General features: G+C 43.6%; 1 protein-coding gene across 1 annotated transcript in view; it reads right to left on the bottom strand.

Moving 5' to 3' along the window:
- The window catches only part of TG (thyroglobulin), a 155906-nt gene that overhangs the window by 130994 nt on the left and 6313 nt on the right, over nucleotides 1–18599 (bottom strand). The window contains exons 6-16 of the mRNA XM_074144697.1: nucleotides 16584–16690; nucleotides 15361–15504; nucleotides 13378–13563; nucleotides 9184–10248; nucleotides 6986–7573; nucleotides 4919–5161; nucleotides 4436–4573; nucleotides 3813–3890; nucleotides 3242–3354; nucleotides 2428–2539; nucleotides 1281–1481 (exon numbers count right to left, since the gene is read on the bottom strand). Of these exons, the coding sequence (XP_074000798.1) occupies nucleotides 1281–1481; nucleotides 2428–2539; nucleotides 3242–3354; nucleotides 3813–3890; nucleotides 4436–4573; nucleotides 4919–5161; nucleotides 6986–7573; nucleotides 9184–10248; nucleotides 13378–13563; nucleotides 15361–15504; nucleotides 16584–16690 (2975 nt within the window). The remainder of the gene's footprint in view (nucleotides 1–1280; nucleotides 1482–2427; nucleotides 2540–3241; nucleotides 3355–3812; nucleotides 3891–4435; nucleotides 4574–4918; nucleotides 5162–6985; nucleotides 7574–9183; nucleotides 10249–13377; nucleotides 13564–15360; nucleotides 15505–16583; nucleotides 16691–18599) is intronic.

The raw sequence follows: 18599 nt of genomic DNA, 5'->3' as shown, positions 1-18599 counted from the left end.
CTGTCACACTGAGTTCCTCCAGTGGGTCCAAACAAAAGAAATATCACACAGCCTCACATCCCACAGAGATACTATCCCATAACCTGACAGAGGATGGCAGCAGCACTGTACTTGTCAGACTGATCAGCTCTGCTTCTCTGAAGAGGTAGAAACCTCTATTGGACTGCTATGCTCACATGGCTACGCAACATTAGCTCTGGAGGTCATCTCTTCAGAGCTCTGTTGGGCATCTCCATACACCACCACAATGCATGGGGCAGATACAACCCTGAGGTCTCCCTGTGGCTTCTCCTAAAATCCCATCTGCATAGCTCTCTACTGGGGCAAGAGAGTTCAAAGAAGATGACATTGGTGGTGGTTTCGAAGTTGGCTGAGGAGCTACCTAATCTATTAAAAATGCCTTACATCCAGTTGGGCTGACACAATCGGGTATTTGGTTGGTGACCACGTTGCTCTTTATATAGCAGAATCACGAAAGGAAACCGACACCAGTTCTTATCATGTGGTCTCATTTTCCTAAATCTACCAGCAGCTCTCATTTAAAAAAACCCAACAGAACTATGGAAACAGTGGTGTCCTGCAGTCATGAGTTGAAGGTTTTCTTTTTGCAAATCAAGTTTCCACTAATCATTACACTTTGGAGCATAGCCTTGTAGAAAGTTTAATTTGTTTTGCTTCACTTCGGTGATGGGGAGATGTATAAAGGTCATTGCAAATTAAATTTATCCAAAAGTCTCCCATTTGGACACCTCACTGGAAACCATGAGTGAATTCCAGTGCTTCGCAGCTCTGGTCATGCAGGAAATACTCTGTGAATATGCAGTGTTTTGGCACATCCTTTTCACAACTCTGGTTACAAGCCAAGAGTAGGAATGGCAGAAGCATACATTTTTCAAATTTTATTTTAGTCAGTGAATGGCTTTTAATCCCAGAGCCAGCTCAGACTGGAAAAAGTTCAAGTTTGCAGCAAGCTGTACAGATTGACTTTCTAGTTTTATAGCTCAACTGCTCTGATTTAACCAATTTTATGAATAAGGGAAAATCAAAGATCCATTCCCTTTCTGTTTTCTCCCTGACAAAGCACTTGGAGAAAACTGGACATTGTGCCCAGGTAGGTCTGAAATCCACTATTACACAAAGCATACTGCTTGAGCAAAAGTCTCTATAAAGGTCTGAACAAAGAAGATTAAATGCAACTAAATACTGGAAAAAGTTTCGAGGTAGGTCAAGTTCCAGAGCTGGATTTGCTCAGAAGCAACGTGCCTCAAGCAGGAACTCACTTGCACATGTGGGTCTTCCTCCGCTTACTCGTGTCCCTGGCACCTCTTCTCCATTGTCAAAGACGCACCAGCAGCTCTCTTGATCCTGGCTGCACTGCATGGGTGAGAAAGTCCCGTTGCTCCCTTCACATTGCGGGATGTAGCCTTTGCCAGCTTCTCGTAAGGCAGATTTAGACTTCAGCATATTACAGACACTAGGACCTTTAAAGAGAGAAATTCATTGCAAGACACAGAAGAGAAGACAATAAACTGGCTATCTGCAGAGATGAACTATACTAATGCACAGAATTGTCCTAAAGATTTTAACAGCAGTGCTTTCATTATAAAATGACAGCATAGAAAATAAAACATAGAAAATGCCTTATTGGAAGGAAGAAAGATAAGTGATCATGGAACCATAAGTAATTTGAACCCTTATAGAAACAGGGAATTTTACTTTCACTAGAAAACCCACATTTCTTTCTAAAGATCGAAGTTCAAGTTATATGGGTTTGCATCAATAAAATAGTTGAAAAAATACTGATACTTATTATGTATTTGCATATTTTTTTGCCATAGATTTGATAGTTCATCATTTACATGCCGGTATTTTAAATTTTAAAAAATAATCTTTTTAGTAAGAATTTTTGAGTAATGTCATTTAAAATGTAATAATATGATTATTTACATTTTAAAATAGATCAACCATCTCCTATGAGACCTCAACAGTTCTCAGTCTTTATTTGAAGATAATACAAAAATATGATAGACCTAATAGCATTCCCTGGAGCAGTTGTGGACCATGTGAAATGGACTCACTGCATGTGTCCCAGTTCCCATAGTTCAGGATTCACTGCTTTAGAAAACTCATCCGTGAGCCCGAAGAATTTTCTATGATGGTAAGAAATGGAAAGTAAAAAAATGTATGGAAACTTCTTCATCCGTTTGTCTAGACTCTTTTATTTCTGGTGTTATGAAAGCAAAGGATAACTATTTTCAGGCACCCTTTCGATGTTGACATGTTGACTGTATGTACCATATCAGTGAGGAATTAAGTTGTAAGCCCCCCATGTTTTCACAGGCATCTTTCTGGAAAGGAAAGTACACATACCACAAAGCATGAGGCATTGACCCTAGTGTCACAGACTGTGGGTAAAGCATTACTCACACTCAGGATTGCCATCCAAATCTTTGCTGCTGCGCTGAAATACTTCTCCTGACGCAGGATCTACACACCAAGCGTCGGTGTCGGATCTCTGTAGCACAGCGTATTCTCCTGTCTACAAAGAATCAATTACACGCCATTGAAGAGCAATGTATATTAATACAGACACACCACAATCCATACCCCAAAGGCTCGTTAAAATAGTTGATTATATTTACATTTTTCCATTAATACAACACATTGAAAAGAAACGCAAAATATTAAAATACACTCTACCTAATTTAATACGCAGACCAGGCCCTGAGAGAAATAGTATACAGACTGAGAACCCATTGGGATAAAGTTCTGGTATAATCTTGGTTTGAAATTTCTGTTCCTCACCCATCTCAGTACTCTATCCTGCTCACCATGATGTTTCGAAAGCATCGTGGACCCTATTCTGGGATACCTGCATCCAACTTTCTCTTGTCCTCACATTCTCCCACAGCTCAAGAAGAAAGAGCCCCCCAAATGCCAGTCAATTAAGTTGTGCCTTTTAAGCACAGCTCTGCAAAAGGACTTGGCAGAGCCACCCTGCAGGAGGGCAGAGCAGGCAGGGACAGAGCTTCCTACTCCCAGTCTTCATCTCAAAGCTATTTAAATTCTGCCTCATGCAGGGCAACGTCTGTTGCTTGTTTTCTTTCCCTTTTCTTTCAGGTTAATAGGAATGCACAAGGAATGCTTAAGAAGCCTAGGCTGACACTGTACGGGCCTTTGGCATGGTGTAAGCTAAATCGGGGAGGTTTTGTTTCTTCGTCCCTCAGTCATGTGAAATCACCTCAAGGCAGTAGGGGGCGAATAGATCTGCTGTGGAGGCACCCAGCTTGGAACCGCTCTGTCTCCAGCTGGAAATTAAGGCATTGGTTTGAGATCGCTGACATGACGTCTGGCCTGTAAGAGGGAACATACACATGTTAAAATAAAATCAAGTTCTCAAAACTAAGGTAGAGAAAGGGGTACATTCCCCAGCTCCCTCGCACAGCCCAGCTCCATTAGGCTCTGCTACAGCCTCAGGCAGGGAATTCCTGATCGGTGTTTGATAACCACAGAATCACAGGATGGTTGAGGTTGGAAGGGATCTCTGGAGATATCTGGTTGGACATGTGGTCCAACCCCCCCTGCTCAAGCAGGACCATCGACAGTAGAGGGTCCATTCTCAAATCATGCAAGCCAATATCACACATAGTGAAATTAAATGAATTAGCAAAACAAGCATAAAATTTCTTTTTGGTTCTTGTAACGGTTAGAAACAAGCCTTGCTTCATGCATATCATACCAGAATTTTCAATAAATATTAAAATTTGTAAGAACAGATAAAGACAAATATTTAGGAAGAAAAACCAACTGACATTTGGGAAGTTCTGCTGAACGTGAGACCAAGGAATCCATGACATAACGTCCTCTCTCATCCACACACCAGCAATGACCTGGCCAGGGAAGAAAAGCAGCTTTATTTTAGCCATTGTACTGCAATATGCTTTGTTGCGTATTGGGAAGATTTTCATCCTCAGCAGCACTATAGGAAGCAGTCAGTAAATCTAAGTCACAGTTAACTCTGCTGGCCAGAGATAGGTAGACAAGACCTGAGAGCAGTGGTGAGAATGGAAATGTAGCATCTCTGGTGAGACTCTTCCACTGCAACCCTATCCCTGCAGTGTATCATCTACTCCCAGCTACTTGGTATCATCCATACACTTGCTGAAAATGCACTCCATCACATCTTCCTGGTTATTGATGAAGGCATTGAGCAATACCAGCCCCTGAACTGACACCCAAGGAACACAGCTATCAGCAAGTAACGCCCCAATGAGCTGCCACTTGAGTCCCTCACTCCAGTCAATTTTCTACCCATCTTGTAGATGACATACTCTCTCTCCAGTTTGGATACACAGGTTTTCCATCTTTTTATTAGAATTCTGCTTTGGTTTCCTTTGTTCAGACAGCCCAGAGTAGCTTGTTAGCAACTGCCCACCTGTGCTCTCATAGCACTGAGTTGGCTCCCAGTTTCCCAGGCCGTCACACTGTGGGATGTAAGGGAAAAATCCCAACTGCGTTGCTTCCCCAGCAGAATGTTTTGAAGTAAAGTGACTCCGCCAGTAGAAATGCAAGACTATAAAAGATAAGTGAAAGATAGATATTAGTGGCCAATCTAAACAGAGATCTTTTAAACATGCATGTTTGTAAACACCTGATTGTTCCCTGCACTTTAGAAGGGACATTAACAAAGGCTGCAAGTACATCAAGGCTGGTAGGTGTCCAGATCTTACATATGCATGGTCTCATACATATAAGACAACTGAAATCAGTCCTTGGATTGGCAGTTTAATTACACTGATTAATGATACTCACCAAGTTGCACCTGTTTTTCATCAAAGTTGAATTTTACATAGAATATTCTTGCACAGATCCTAGACATTAATCCATTTAATAAAGCTTTCATCTCTCTTTCACCTACCTGACTGTGCAGCCAGCTGGAGAGCATAGTCGCTGCCCGATAACAGCTTTTCAGAGACCATCACCTCTGACTCATAGGGCCGAGCAGAACGTAGAAGGTCACTGTCTGTGAGTTGTATCCCCTTTGCCATCAAGAAGCTTTCTCCAAAAGGGAAATGGGAACTATTTGATGCTAGGATGAGCTGCTCTGCCTCCTCCACAAATTTCATGGCTTCTTGCTTAACACCTTCACATATACCAGGACCTGTAGAAACAGAGGGTATTTCAGTGTCTTTCATCTATATCCAATAAAGATTTGCATGTAAAAACTAACTTGTCTTTTAATTAGTATCTTCTGTTTCCTCCTGCACTTGCTTGATTTTGAATTGCTTCATGAAGCAAGCAAATGAGACTCATCAACATCTAGTTATATAACCAGAAGAGTCCAAGAGTACCAGGAATCATCCAAACATTCTCCAAGTCTTGGGCCAAAGCCTTGGTAATTTTAAGTTACCTCCTCATCATTAGTTACAAATGGAGTTATATGCCTCTACAGAACCATCCCTCAATCATTGTCATAAAAAACTGGATAATGAGAAGAGTGTGAGAAAGGAAACCCTTGTGTCCAGAGTGGCAGCTGACACTTGTCCTGTCCTCTCCTGTACATCTACTGACTCAGATATGGCAGTTCAACACAGCAAACCAGCTCAGTGAAGGCCTGTCCACTAAAATAACTCTGCCTATCTGCTTTGTCCCCTTTATTCCCCATTTGTCCACAGGACTGGTATCTCCAGCACTCCTTGCCCATTTGGAAGTTTGCTATTTGTTGTCCTTTCTCTTCCTCCCAGCTGGAAAATTACTATGTGATAAGAATGGTATTAGTGACTACATTTATAATAGAGGTCATCTGCATATTTCAGGAGTAATCCCAAAGAGAGCCCAACAGCTTTGGTGGAGTTGACTAGACAGAGGGCTTACCAAACTACAGTGGTGGCCTCACTCTTCTCCTAGTGACTGCTAGCGGATACCTGTTACTCTTGACTGTGCAGTGAGAAACAGTAAAGTAAATTCTTCTTGCCTCATTTTAAGGCATTCTTGAAAGTCATAGAATCATAGAATCATTATGGTTGGAAGAGACCTTTAAGATCATCAAGTCCAACAGTTAGCCTAGCACTGGCGACTCCACCACTAAACCATGTCACTCAGCACCTCATCTGCTCGTCTTTTAAATACCTCCAGGAATGGCAACTCAACCACTTCCCTGGGTAGCCTGTTCCAATGCTTGACAACCCTTTCAGTGAAGAAATTTTTCCTAATATCCCACCTAAACCTCCCCTGGCTGAACTTGAGGCGATTTCCTCTTGTCCTATCGCCTGTTAGTTGGGAGAAGAGACCAAACCACCTCACCACAACCTCCTTTCAGGTAGTTGTATACCCAAGTGCAGGACCCGGCACTTGGCCTTGTTGAACCTCATCCCATTGGCCTTGGCCTATCGATCCAGACTGTCCAGATCCCTCTGCAGAGCCTTCCTACCCTCAAGCAGATCAACACTCCCACCCAATTTGGTGCTGTTTGCAAATTTACTGAGAGTGCACTCCATCCCCACATCCAGATCATTGATAAAGATATTAAAGAGAACTGGACCCAATACCAAGCCCTGGGGAACACCACTTGTGACTGGCTGCCACACTCTGGGCCTGGCCCTCCAGCCAGTTTTTAACTCAGTGAAGTGTACACCTGTCCAAGCCATGGGCAGCCAGTTTCTCCAGGAGAATGCTCTGGGAAACAGTGTCACAAGCTTTACTAAAGTCTAGGTAGACAACATCCACAGCCTTTCCCTCGTCCAATAAGCGGGTCACCTTGTCATAGGAGGAGATCAGGTTAGTCAAGCATTTCATAAACCCATCGGTGACTGGGCCTGTTGTTTACAGCAGTAGCCAGATTAAGTTCTAGTTGAGCTTTGTACCTTCTAATTTTCTCCCTGCATAACCTCACGACATCCTTGTTGTCCTCCTGAGACTTTCCTCTTGTGGCATAAAAGAAAAGATGACAAACTGCTACTTATGTGCCAGAAATTCTGTTACTTACATGCCGGGACGTGGTTCACTTCTGCCTTTGTTCCTTGCAGCTCTTCTCCTTTGCTATCAACACACCAACAATCACGAAGTTCAAAGTGGCTTAATGGAGCACTGAAATCAGTGTACGGCCCTGGGTAATAGGTCAACTGCTCATTCAGAAGCTGCCAGAATGTATATGGATCCAGTAAAACGTTCTCAGATGCACTGGTCACGTTTCCTTCCAGCACTTCAGGTGGGAGATCAGTGAAGGAGGAATATGTCGTGAATGCTGGGAAGACATTCTGGTGGCCGGCCTCATACAAAGCTTTAATAAAATCTGAAAAGCCTTTGGAAGATGCCTCTTTATACCCAGTTATGATGTTCAACAGATCGGCAATGGGCAGGGGTTTGCCTTCGTTGTTCTCTGCGATCCACCTTTCGTACCACTCAAAGGCCTGCTCAGGGGGACCACTGCACTGCACTTGCCTCCAGGCACCACCAGCATCGCACTGTGGGAGGTAAACACTGGAGAGCTGAGACATACCACTGGGATCTGACAACAGGAGTTTCACAGCCTTTAGAAACTCCTGACCAGCTGTTACTTGGCAAGCACTTGGGCCTGGGGAAAAGAAAAACATGCATAGCACCGTCTTATGAATGCACGGAAGATATACAATACCTTCTTCCCCCTGGTACTATAAACACCGTTACTAAAACTTGGTCCCAATATTAACAACAACATTTCTGGGCTGTTATCAAGAGGTTCAATGCCCTTAAGCTCCTATGTTGAACCAGGGTAAGATTTCCAAAGGCTCGTGAGCACTGAAAAATGCACATACCTGTGATTTTTAAAAGCATGTGAGCACATTAGGTGCCTGTGGTTGTTACTGAGGGGGATAGGTGTTTGATGTCACTAAATGTCTTCCTGAATCTGTTCACACCAACTAAGTATTTCAAATACACTTGATCATCTGGTAATTAGTTCTTATTCAGCCAATCCCTGCAAAAACAACCATCTGAACAGCAGAATAAAACTGGTTTTATTTCCCCTTGGATCAAACCAGAATTTTCAGATTCTGTCGTCCTCTCCTCCCTATTCTCTACTGGATATTACAGCTGAATATAAAAATACCATCCTGAAGTGAGTTTGTCTTGGAAGCGTTTTCTGCTGTCTCCAAAGCCAAATTTCATTTTGCCACCAAGCGGCTCTACAAACATAGCAAATACAGGGGCTCATGTCCTTTTGAGCACCAGAGAATTATGAACCTGTTTATTTTTGATTGCACTACAGATGGGTTGCTAGGTATAAATCCCTTACCAATTCAGATCATTGTGATAAATTCCCCACTTGCAAACTGCAATTCAAAGGAGCTCCTTCACTATGTACCACTATCATCCGCTGGATATTCTGCTATTCCTTCCAAAATGAGAAGCAGGATCTTCTCTTGGTCTGTTCTCCCTGTTGATGTGTCATTTTCAGTTCACAGAAGCTTGGAAGACAAATACCCCAGGCCTATGTGCTTCCTTCTTCCTTTGTATTACATTAATAGAAGGGCAAGAAGAGGCAGTTCAGACTAGAAGGAAGTTGCAATGGCAAGCTGATGGCTGACAAGTCATTTTTGACTCACTTTTCAGGCCTGACTGCGTGACCTTTATGAGAAACGTATTAGCCTTTGAATTCCTCTCCTACATTTAGAGTCCTGTGACGTCCTATCAAGTGGGGGATATATTCTTAAGCTAAAAGACTAAAAGAGTTTCATGGTTCAAGGCTCTGAAGCTCTTTCAGTTCTCAGGACAAGGATGAGCCAGTGACCATGCCCAGGTGACTTGGTTCTGGAAGGAAAAGGGCTTTTTCACTCAGTATGGGTCACATCCAGTTACACAGATGCTTCAGGTCTCATGGGCATCACGGATGTTATACACACTTAAGTATAGACATATACCAATGATATGCTCATTAACAAGGCAAAACCTGAGGCTCCTCTGTTTTGAGTGTGCCTACCCTACGTACTTAAAGAAGAGGGGACCATCTTTAAGGCTTAGGATATCAAGGTTTACATACACTGTATTTCCCAGTATTCTCCTAGGGCTACTGGGTTTCCTGTTAAGGGACAATATTGTTTGTATACATCTTCCATACATTTTCAGATATAATCAGATATGAAGAAAGAATCATGAAATTCCAATACAATACGAAAGCATTTTAAATTCCCAGTCTCTAGGACTCACATTGAATCGGCTTTCCAGCTTTTCCCCTTATTCCTGGAATAGTCTTGCCATTCAAATCAACACAGAAGCAATTTGTCCCATAACACTGGAGTGGCAGAAAGTCTCCATCCTCCGTACATGAGGGAATAAAAAGATCTGATCCCGCAGGCAGGCTTTGCTTCAAGTTTTGCAGATTTCTTCTTTGCTTCTCACAATCAGTGGGACACCTTGGACGTTTGCCTTGAACTCTTGAGCCTGGAACTTCCTTACCTGAAGTGTCCAAACACCAGCACTGTCCTGCATAGCACTGAACTTCCTCATATCTCCCCTCCTTGGTGCATGTTGGAACAAACAGGTCCCTTGGCAACTCACCACAGTCTTTGGATCCCAATGCTAGTTTCACGACTTCACCTAAATCTTCAGCAACACTTTTAGGGACAGAAATCACTTGTTGAAGAAAAGTAAAGAACTCTGGTAATTCCAGGACAGAGGAAAGGAATTTCATCATGTTCTGATTGTCCTGTAGAGTTACTGTGCGGCCGAAGCTGCCTACAAGAGGTTTACTCAAAATGGAGCTCCCCTTTGATACCTCCAATGACAATGCCTCAGCTGAATCCAGAAGGCTGGAATTGTTATCCCTCTCTGTAACATCTTCCTGTGGGAAAAATTGGCCAATGCTGTATTTCCCATTAGTGCCCAGTGCCCCTGTGAAGTTAAACTGGATCAAATTCTTCAAGAACCTTCCTCCAAAGAGATTTTCTTGGAAACGCTTTGGATTGGCAGTAAATTGCAGTGCCACTTGAGCCAGTTCCCTTGATGGGAACATCCCTGTGATGGCTTCACTCAGGGTGGTTTCTAGCCCAGGAATCTGGCTGGCATACAGGCTTTGTGCAACTGGGGACGACAATCCAGAGTCCAAAAACAGCTCCTTGAAGGAGGGAGGGCAGGGTTTTGAGAAGCCAGTCTTTTTTTCCAACTGCTTATCTGGCGTGGAAAACAAATCAGGCTGACTGAAGTACCCAGCAGGGCCATAAAAGATCCTCGACAAGGCCCGTCGTCTCTCAGAGATGCACACTTGTTCTTCACCTAGACAAAGATTTTTAAAAAAAAATAATCAAACTTTGGAACCTCCAAGACCTGTATGGCTGTCTTTCAATGGGAAACCACATGAAAGGATAGTATAACCTGTCTCCAGTTCCTCAACTATGCATCACACACATTGATAAGGAAATTTGACCTGTTGCTGAATAGGGTCTAAAAAATAAGCTTCTTCAGTCAAGACACAAAGTGAAAGGAAATATTCCTTCACCACACCAGAGTTGTCTGCTCTGGTATCTTTTCTGCTTCTATTGTGTCCCAGTGTAAATCCTCATTCCTGTGATGAATGGCCTCCTATGGCTGAGAGGATGAATAAAGCCTTTTTCAAATACATTAACCCTCTGGTAGGATATCTGCTTCTAATGCAAACCTCCAATGACCCAGGCACAATGTGTGATCCTAAGAAAGAGAAATAGATTGCACAAAACCAGAAAATTATTTTAACTAATGCCCACTAATGAGGAATTTATGGAGGCTTCCTACCTAGATCTTCAGTTTCATAGTGAAGTGTTCATTAGAAGAGGTTTGAAAACAAATTGTTAAAATTAGCAGTAATTGAGTGCTAAGGACCAGATGGCATACACAAATGAGCTCTAAAGGAAAAAAAATACAAAATTTAACAAAAATAGTCAAATATCGGGGTATTGAGGGTACCAGCAGTAGCCCTGACCACCCACATCCTGGACCAAGTTGTGTCATAGGGGCATCTGCGTCCAGCCCCATCTATATGTTCATACACAGATGGCAACAGCTCTGAGTTAGGATGCAACACATCACTGAAGAAGGACCTCTGAAAATGTCAGTCTAAAGCTCAAAACACATCAAAAAAGGAAAGACTTGGTAGATATAAAAACACTGAGAATCAAACAGACAGGATGATTACGGCATTGACTGGATCTCTGGAATACACACAGGAGCTTGAATCGTGCCACTCTGTTACCTTTCCTTGAAAAGTAGCAGAATTATAGAAAAGGGATGCAAAAATATTTTGAGGACAGAGCAGTTTTTCCAGTAGGAGAGACTACTCAGCTTAGGCAAAAAAAATATGATAAAGGTTTTTAAAAAACACTGTTCCTCACATCACTCACAATAGACAATTATTACCACATATTTCTCACAGTACAGGAATTAGAATGGTCCAGAATTGGAGCACATAATTATGACAATGAAATTTATTGCAAGAGGATGCTAGGAAGGATAAAAGGTTAAAATGCAATTAGGCAAAATCCCTGGAAGATGACTCCATAGGGGAGTGCTGAAAACAATGATCTGGGTTCAGCCTCCAGTTCAAGGCCTCTCCTGTCTGTAGGAGGATATATGGAAGCTATATGCATTTCCATGTTTCTCACACTTTCTCCCTAAGCACCACTGCTTAGGATGGTGGATAAACAGATTTGGTCTTTTCCAGAATGGCCTCCCCATCCCATCCTCATTTATTCCACATTTAGGCAATATAATAAGACATTCGTGAATCCTGTTAACAGTAAGGATATAAAAGCTGGAAATCTTGAAAGCTGTTAAAATAGATTATCAAGTAATGTGAGGCATTGTGATCAGCAACTTTCTCACTCCTCCTTTCAGACCCTTGTCCTGCTCCACAGTTCCTGGCAGGGTCTCAGGGTCGCTCACAGCAAGGCATTTTCTGTAGGATGGGCCCCTTCTGTTTTCAATGTTGGCTCTTGGTAAGAGGGATGAAGAACATTCCTCTGGGGACCAATAAGTCAGTGTAAGCCACAGTCCCGCAAGTATGCTAATACGAAACAAATGTAGGATCATGGTCTTTAAACACTCTCTCTTCCTACCCACTGTTGAATCAAATCAAAGCAGAGTGAGGAGGAATAAACAGAAAAGCCCTGCTGGGGTGAATTTACTGTAAAAGGTCTGAAAAAGAGCATGTCCCTATCAGGACTGCCTGGTGCCCCAAGTCATGCAAGTACCCAACGTGCTACCCACACCTACGTCTCTGCCTCCTCCAGCGCCCACGCTGCTGAGTGTGAGAGTCAAAGACATTAAAAGAGAAATAAAACAGAGCAGAACTGGACATGGCATGTAGGTGTCTGAACACAGGCTGCAGCTATATCCTCACAAAATACCTTCTTGGGAGTTAGTCTCCAGAAATTTTTCCCTGCTTAAATTTCCTGAGTCCTCCAATAAAAGCTGCAAGCAGCCTCAAGTCGTTGCTCCCTCCCCAAAACAAAATCATCAGGAGGGCTCAGCAAAGCACATTCAAAGAGAAAACAACCCATCCCAACATATGGCGAGGCCTCTCGGAGGTTCCCTTGCAATATCCTTGGTGATCAGCCTCGGGGGCACGCGAACATTTTCATTTCACAGTAAGCCTGTCTGTGCCCAAAGCACTTTGAGTGACTTGGAGTCGTAACACTCCGGGAAGGTTCCTCCTTCTCTATCTGCGTGGTAAGACTCGCAGACAGAGCAATTACCTTCCCCCAAGGCAGCCCCCATGTTAAGACCCTGTGCCCCAGCCCTCCAGCACAATCCTGAATATTTAGGTAGTGCTAGTTTTTAACTTTCCTCCTCCCCTCCGGCCCTTGGACATTTCTGCTGTCATTTCCATTTGGGGCACTGATTTGATGGTGTATTTTTAATGAATCTCTTGAAGCCCAAACTCATACACCTTTTCTGATTATTTTTTTTTTTCCCCACTGAATTTGACAATTTTCATGGCCCAAGTATGCAGTGATGGAGACAGGGAAAAACCCTGCTCAGGATGAGAGAAAGAGATACCTTAAAAGTTCAGTAGCATTTCACCAAAGCAAGGAGGCAAAACCCAAAACCGCTATCACTGGCTTCCTTATATTAGCCCAGATATTCTGACTTAATGTCCCAGCTCCTGGAGTCGAGACAGACATCATGGCTACAAAGAAAAGCCTTGCTGTATGCAAAACTAAAAGGCTAAAGAAAGGTCATAAGGGAAAATAAAGGAATATGACATTTGATAATTTATTAGGATGTGGCTTTTAACCCCAGGGAGGTTTTTGGATCCAGTTTTTGAACATCAGAATCTGTCAGAGCTGTGAAGGGACCTGGTCCTTTGGTGTTCTTCCTAGAAACAGCAACGGATGTGCTCATTTTTCCTTTTGCAAACCTCATACATACCACAGGCCGGGGGCTGCCCTTGTCTCTTTGTGCCCTGGACCTCTCGCCCTTTGGTGTCCACACACCAGCACTGTCCTCCCTGCTGACACTGCACTGGCCTGTAGCCCCCGTCAGCATCACAAGAGGGCACGTAGGCGTGCTGGTACCGCAGGGCTGCGTACCACTCAACTTCACACTTTGTGGGGCCTGGAAGGAAAAGAGTATGCATTAAGGAGGGAAAGCTTAAAGTTTCAGAACCATCTCTGTTTGATCCTGTCCTTTGCCTATTTGGGAGAAAAAAGAAAAAAAAGTTTAATTTCCTGACTGTTTTCGGTGACACCTCCAGTACCAGCCCAAAATATGAATTCTACATCCTCTTTTGCACTGAAGAACTGGCCCCAGGGTCTTCTACTGTAGGTATTCCTTTCTGAAAGATAAACAGAAAATAAAACCTCAAAATATTTTTCAGCCACAGTCACAGGTATGCAAAGTAGCAGCATCTCAGTGAGCTGTGCTGGAGGCAAGATGATTCTGGTCCTTAACACAAAGGCAAAGCTGGGGAACAGAGACAGATGTGCAGCTTGGGAGACTGAGGTGAAGGCAAACATCAATGTTTCTCAAGAGAATGAGGCATTGCTCCTGCAAAAAGATACCCACCTGACTGTGGAGATTTGGTCCGGGACCACCCAATTTCTTTCATTTCCCCAGGGATCTGAAGACCCTATTCCTGTCAGACTGTCCTAAATGGCAGAGAAGCTTAAAAACTCCATAAAGCAAATTTTCTGAGTTATGATCTTTCCAATACTAGACTCCACCCTTCCAACAGAGATTTTGCTTGTTTATATCAATCTGTAATCCTACAGCCTAAAAATTTCTCACCTTCAAGAGTCTTCCAGCTACGCTCAGCTACCAGGTTGAAGCAGCAAGAGCATCACATCAGAACAAGCTGTTCATCAAAGAAATCTAACAACTTTCCTAATGTGTGTGGCTTCAGGTGACTGTGTGAGATTTGACTAAGTCACCAAAGCAGTTCCCCTCAGCAGCTGAGGAACGTGGTCACATCTCCATCTTGTGGCTGTTAGAGCTTCATCTTTGCTGAGAGCCGCTGCATCCTGAGCTGCAGTCAGACCTCATGTGGTCTGTGCAGTGGGAGCTGTGCAGTGGGAGGGGGAAGCACGTGAGCTGTGCAGTGGGAGGGGGAAGATACTTTCCAGACTCCCTAGAATTATCAGCTGGTCCCAGAAATAGAAAAAGCACATGATGATGTGGCTGGAAGACTTACATCAGTATCTGCTTAATGTCTCTGATGATGCAACTCCTTAGCAAAGGTCAGACAGCCATGCCAGAGGAATTTAGACAGGAGGATGAAGGATCACACCAGGGTGTTCAAACTCTCCCCAGCCAAGGGAATTCTCTTGGGCACTGGTGTAGGAGAAAGAAGGAGGTACCTGACCTCCTGTCCCACGTAGTTCACTGCCCGTAGGCAGAGAAACTCTCTCCCCTTTTGCGTGCCCTGACCAGGGCAGGAATGGACCCAAGGGCAGATCCAGAAGTTCAGCCTGGCTGGCAAAGGCGCTAGGAACTCTTGAGTAGCCTCCTGGGGATCGAGTGTGTTGTGGTCAATGTAAGATCCTCACAAGTTCTGAGTGTACTGACATAAATTTGGGAGCATTTTCTCAGGCTTTTAATTGAATAAATCATCAGATCCATCTCCATAATCTCAGGGCAAGAGACATGGAGAGTTCACAGGATTTCAACTAATGGAACTACAAGTGCATGGGAAAGGGTTGCTCAGAGGCCAGGTACAATCTGCTGGTATGAATGTACAATCCAGAGGTTAAAAGCCAGCTGTAATTCAGGGACCTTGATTCTTGCACCGAAACTGTGATATGATATGCTTTTAGTGCAAAAGACTCCTAGAACAACTCTCCCCAACGGCAGCTGTCACATATAAGCTCCAAAATTTTCACCTTATTTACAGGGCGCCACCCGGGTGCTACTTACATCTGAACTTGCCAGAGGTAGCTAGCTGAACCCCCAGAAACCGCCTCTGCAGGATCCGATATATGCTGGTCTCCATGAAGGTGCGGGCAGGCTCCAGCGTGGAGAAAACTGTGTCGTAAACTTCATCGAGCAGCAGTTCCAAGCCTGGGAAAGAAAGACCTTTAGCACAGAGCCTGGTTTTAAGACAGAAGTCACCTGCTTTACACCAGAGTAAAAGAACTGGAAACCTAATAGGAAAAAGAAAACCAGTCTTCTAAACAGGCCAAATGTGAACTTATACTGCATAACTCTAATGCACCACACCACACAACCCACCGCTGAGTGCCCAGTCCCTGGCTTTATGCCTTCACATCTACCAAAACAAAGAGGAGGAACACCTTGTAACCTGCACTGTGCTGTGGTTTTGTTAGGTTCAGTCTGCCGTAGAGTAATTGATGGAATCTTGGAAACTGATGGTACCAAAAAAACGTTTTGGTTGTATACCAAAAATAGAAGCCGTTCAGAAGTTTCCCAAGTGCACAATTTTTTTTGAGAACTTCTCACCCTTGTGGGAATTAATTGTTGAAGTTCTCATCTACCATCTAAATTTTAAGCTATCATGCTTTGCATTTTTCCCATTTTTTAAAACCACAGTATCTAAGGAAGAGGAGCTGGAAGTCCTCAATCTCCTCATTCCTCCTTCTTGGAAAAAACATTCTTTCTTCTTACGTGTCCCATCAACTATTAACATGTCTAAAGGGTATCCTGAGGCTATGAGAGACAAGGGCTATCTGATGTCCTTGCCCATGGCAGGGGAGTTGGACTAGATGGTTTTCAAAGATCCTTTCCAACCTAAACCATTCTACCTGAAGGCGAAGAAAATAGTTCAGTCTTTATATTCCCCTGCATTTGTTAATTGAACTTATCAAATACGATGTAGCTTTCTAGTGTGGGCAGAGGCTGGACATTCAGAAATCCTATTCCACCATCCCAAAAATGACAGGATTAGCTCCCAGGCAGCAGTTCCACTTGTTACTGACTGAAGGTCTGGTCCTAAGGGTGGGATTTCATTAGCGAGCTCCAGCCTTTCCCAGGGACACTGCACTGGTCACAGTGGTCTTACCCTTTGTAAGAATGAACTTGAAGTCCCAAAAGAATTTGAAGACTGATACGTGTTATTTGCCCTTTCCCTTGGGAATTCAAAGCTGCACAAGCTAAAGGATCAGCTGCTGGAGGGCACTTACCGGTGTCTGCTAACTCCCTCCCCAGGCTGTCGGCGCAGTAACAGTACCCAGAGACCTCTGGGAATGTCACCCTCAAGGAGCTGAATGTTTGGAAAGCCCTCGGGAGCCTGGAAAGAAAAGCAGCCTCCTATGAAGAGCTGAGGGAGGTCCATTGACAACAACAAAGCATCATCTGTGTTTCCCTCCCAGATTTGGAGACCAAGGATGTCTGTGGAACACAAAGCCATTACAAAACCCTTTGGTCTCCTTGTGGCACCCAGGCTCTGACACGACGCAGGTCAGTGCTTCAGCAGGTTAACAAACCTCCTAAATGCCTTTTTTTTTTTTTTCAAACAAGCACAGGACTATCTCCCTTCAGACAGATTTCTGACTCTCCCTAAACAGGTAGCCAGCATCTAACACTCATTTTCAATTCTATTCTCATGTTTGAAAGCCTGTCAAAGAGTGTAAAATAGATGGATGTTACGTTAATGTTATTACAACACCCGTTCATTAGCTCCTTCCACAAATCTGCACAGGATGGGAGCGTGCCTAAACAAACAGGTTGCTTCCTCTTCCCTATGCGCTACGTAGGCTTTCTGCACTGAATTAAGCACAAAAGCTGATAAAAACCTCACTAATCTTTTCCATTTTCAGAGCACGGCTCAACAGATTAAGGAGAAAGGGGTTTTAACATATTACAAGTAAGATTGACTCTTACTTCTGGAGATCAAAGAGACGCTAGTTTCCAGCAGAATATTCTAGGAGTGACAACAGCCAGATTCCAGCAAAGCAATGATTTAGGAAGGAAACTTTATAGGGTCAGAGTTGGAAAAAACATAATAAATGTGATCTTATCTGGCAGACGCTCTAGGGTTTCTCCAAGCAAACAGAAGATAAGTTTTTCTAGATTCAGGCAATATGGCCATTGGAACAATTTTGCCAAGTTCCAAAACAATCATATTTTTTTACAGACACAAACCCTTACCCTGAAATACGATAAAGGTCTTGTGTCCAAGATGCATGTGGCTTATTTGGGAAAAATCTAACAGGGAAGTGGAATTTTCTGCTCAAGACATTCAGAGAATTACACAAAGTAGGTGGTTACCAATGAAGGACACTTACTAGTAAGAGTAAGGATAAATTAGGCCCCGATAAACTGGGTAAAAGGTTAAAGTGCCAAAGCGCTTTACGGCAGCTCTGCACATTTGGGACTATGACCAGCCCCAGTTCCAATGCCACTCTCATACAGCCTCAGGACTGCTCTATAGCATGTACAGTCTGCAGTGCCCCTGGGAAACGCAGCAAGACTAGACAGAAGGAAGAAGTTTTTTTACAACAAGGTGGTGAAACACTGGCCCAGGTTGCCCAGAGAGGTGGTAGATGCTCCATTCCTGGAAACATTCATGGTCAGGTTGGACGGGGCTCTGAGCAACCTGATCTAGTTGAAGATGTCCCTGCTGATTGCAGGGGGGTTGGACTAGATGGCCTTTAAAGGCCCCTTCTAAGCAAAACTATTCTATGAAAAACTTGTCTGGCTCAGAACCAGTGGTCAGGTGAGAGGAGTGGAGTAATGGCCCTTTGCTACCTTCACATGTTTGCCTGAGAGCTCTGCCACCTCTTACCAGGAGAGCTGAAGATGTTACTGCTTACTCAGTACATCAAAGCACAAACTGGGGAATGCAGGAAGCAAGAGCAACCCCTGACAGAGAGAGGAGCTGGTAACCTCAGGGCTGTCCCAGTGTTACCCAGCAGTGCTCCTGCCTCAGATCTTGCGCATCCCTGCATAGCACTGCTTCGTTCTGGCAGTATCCCATCTCTTCAAATTAAAAGCCTAATGACTCCGTCCAGTTTGTATCATCAAATCCTGCTTTGCTGCTGACACTGGCATGCTAAAAGCGTTCAAAACATCATACAGGGCACAAATGGACTCCTCTCAGCATTAAAACATTGCAATTTAAGATATAAACAGCTAAATACCATCTTTCTAAGGTCTTTTATATACATGCAGATGCAAATGGCTTGGAGCATTTCAAC

This window comes from Numenius arquata, chromosome 3 (assembly GCF_964106895.1).
Source record: "Numenius arquata chromosome 3, bNumArq3.hap1.1, whole genome shotgun sequence".
Classification (NCBI taxonomy): Eukaryota; Metazoa; Chordata; class Aves; order Charadriiformes; family Scolopacidae; genus Numenius; species Numenius arquata.
The sequence above is the reverse complement of the archived record's forward strand: the minus strand, read 5'-3'. Positions and strand labels throughout refer to the sequence as shown.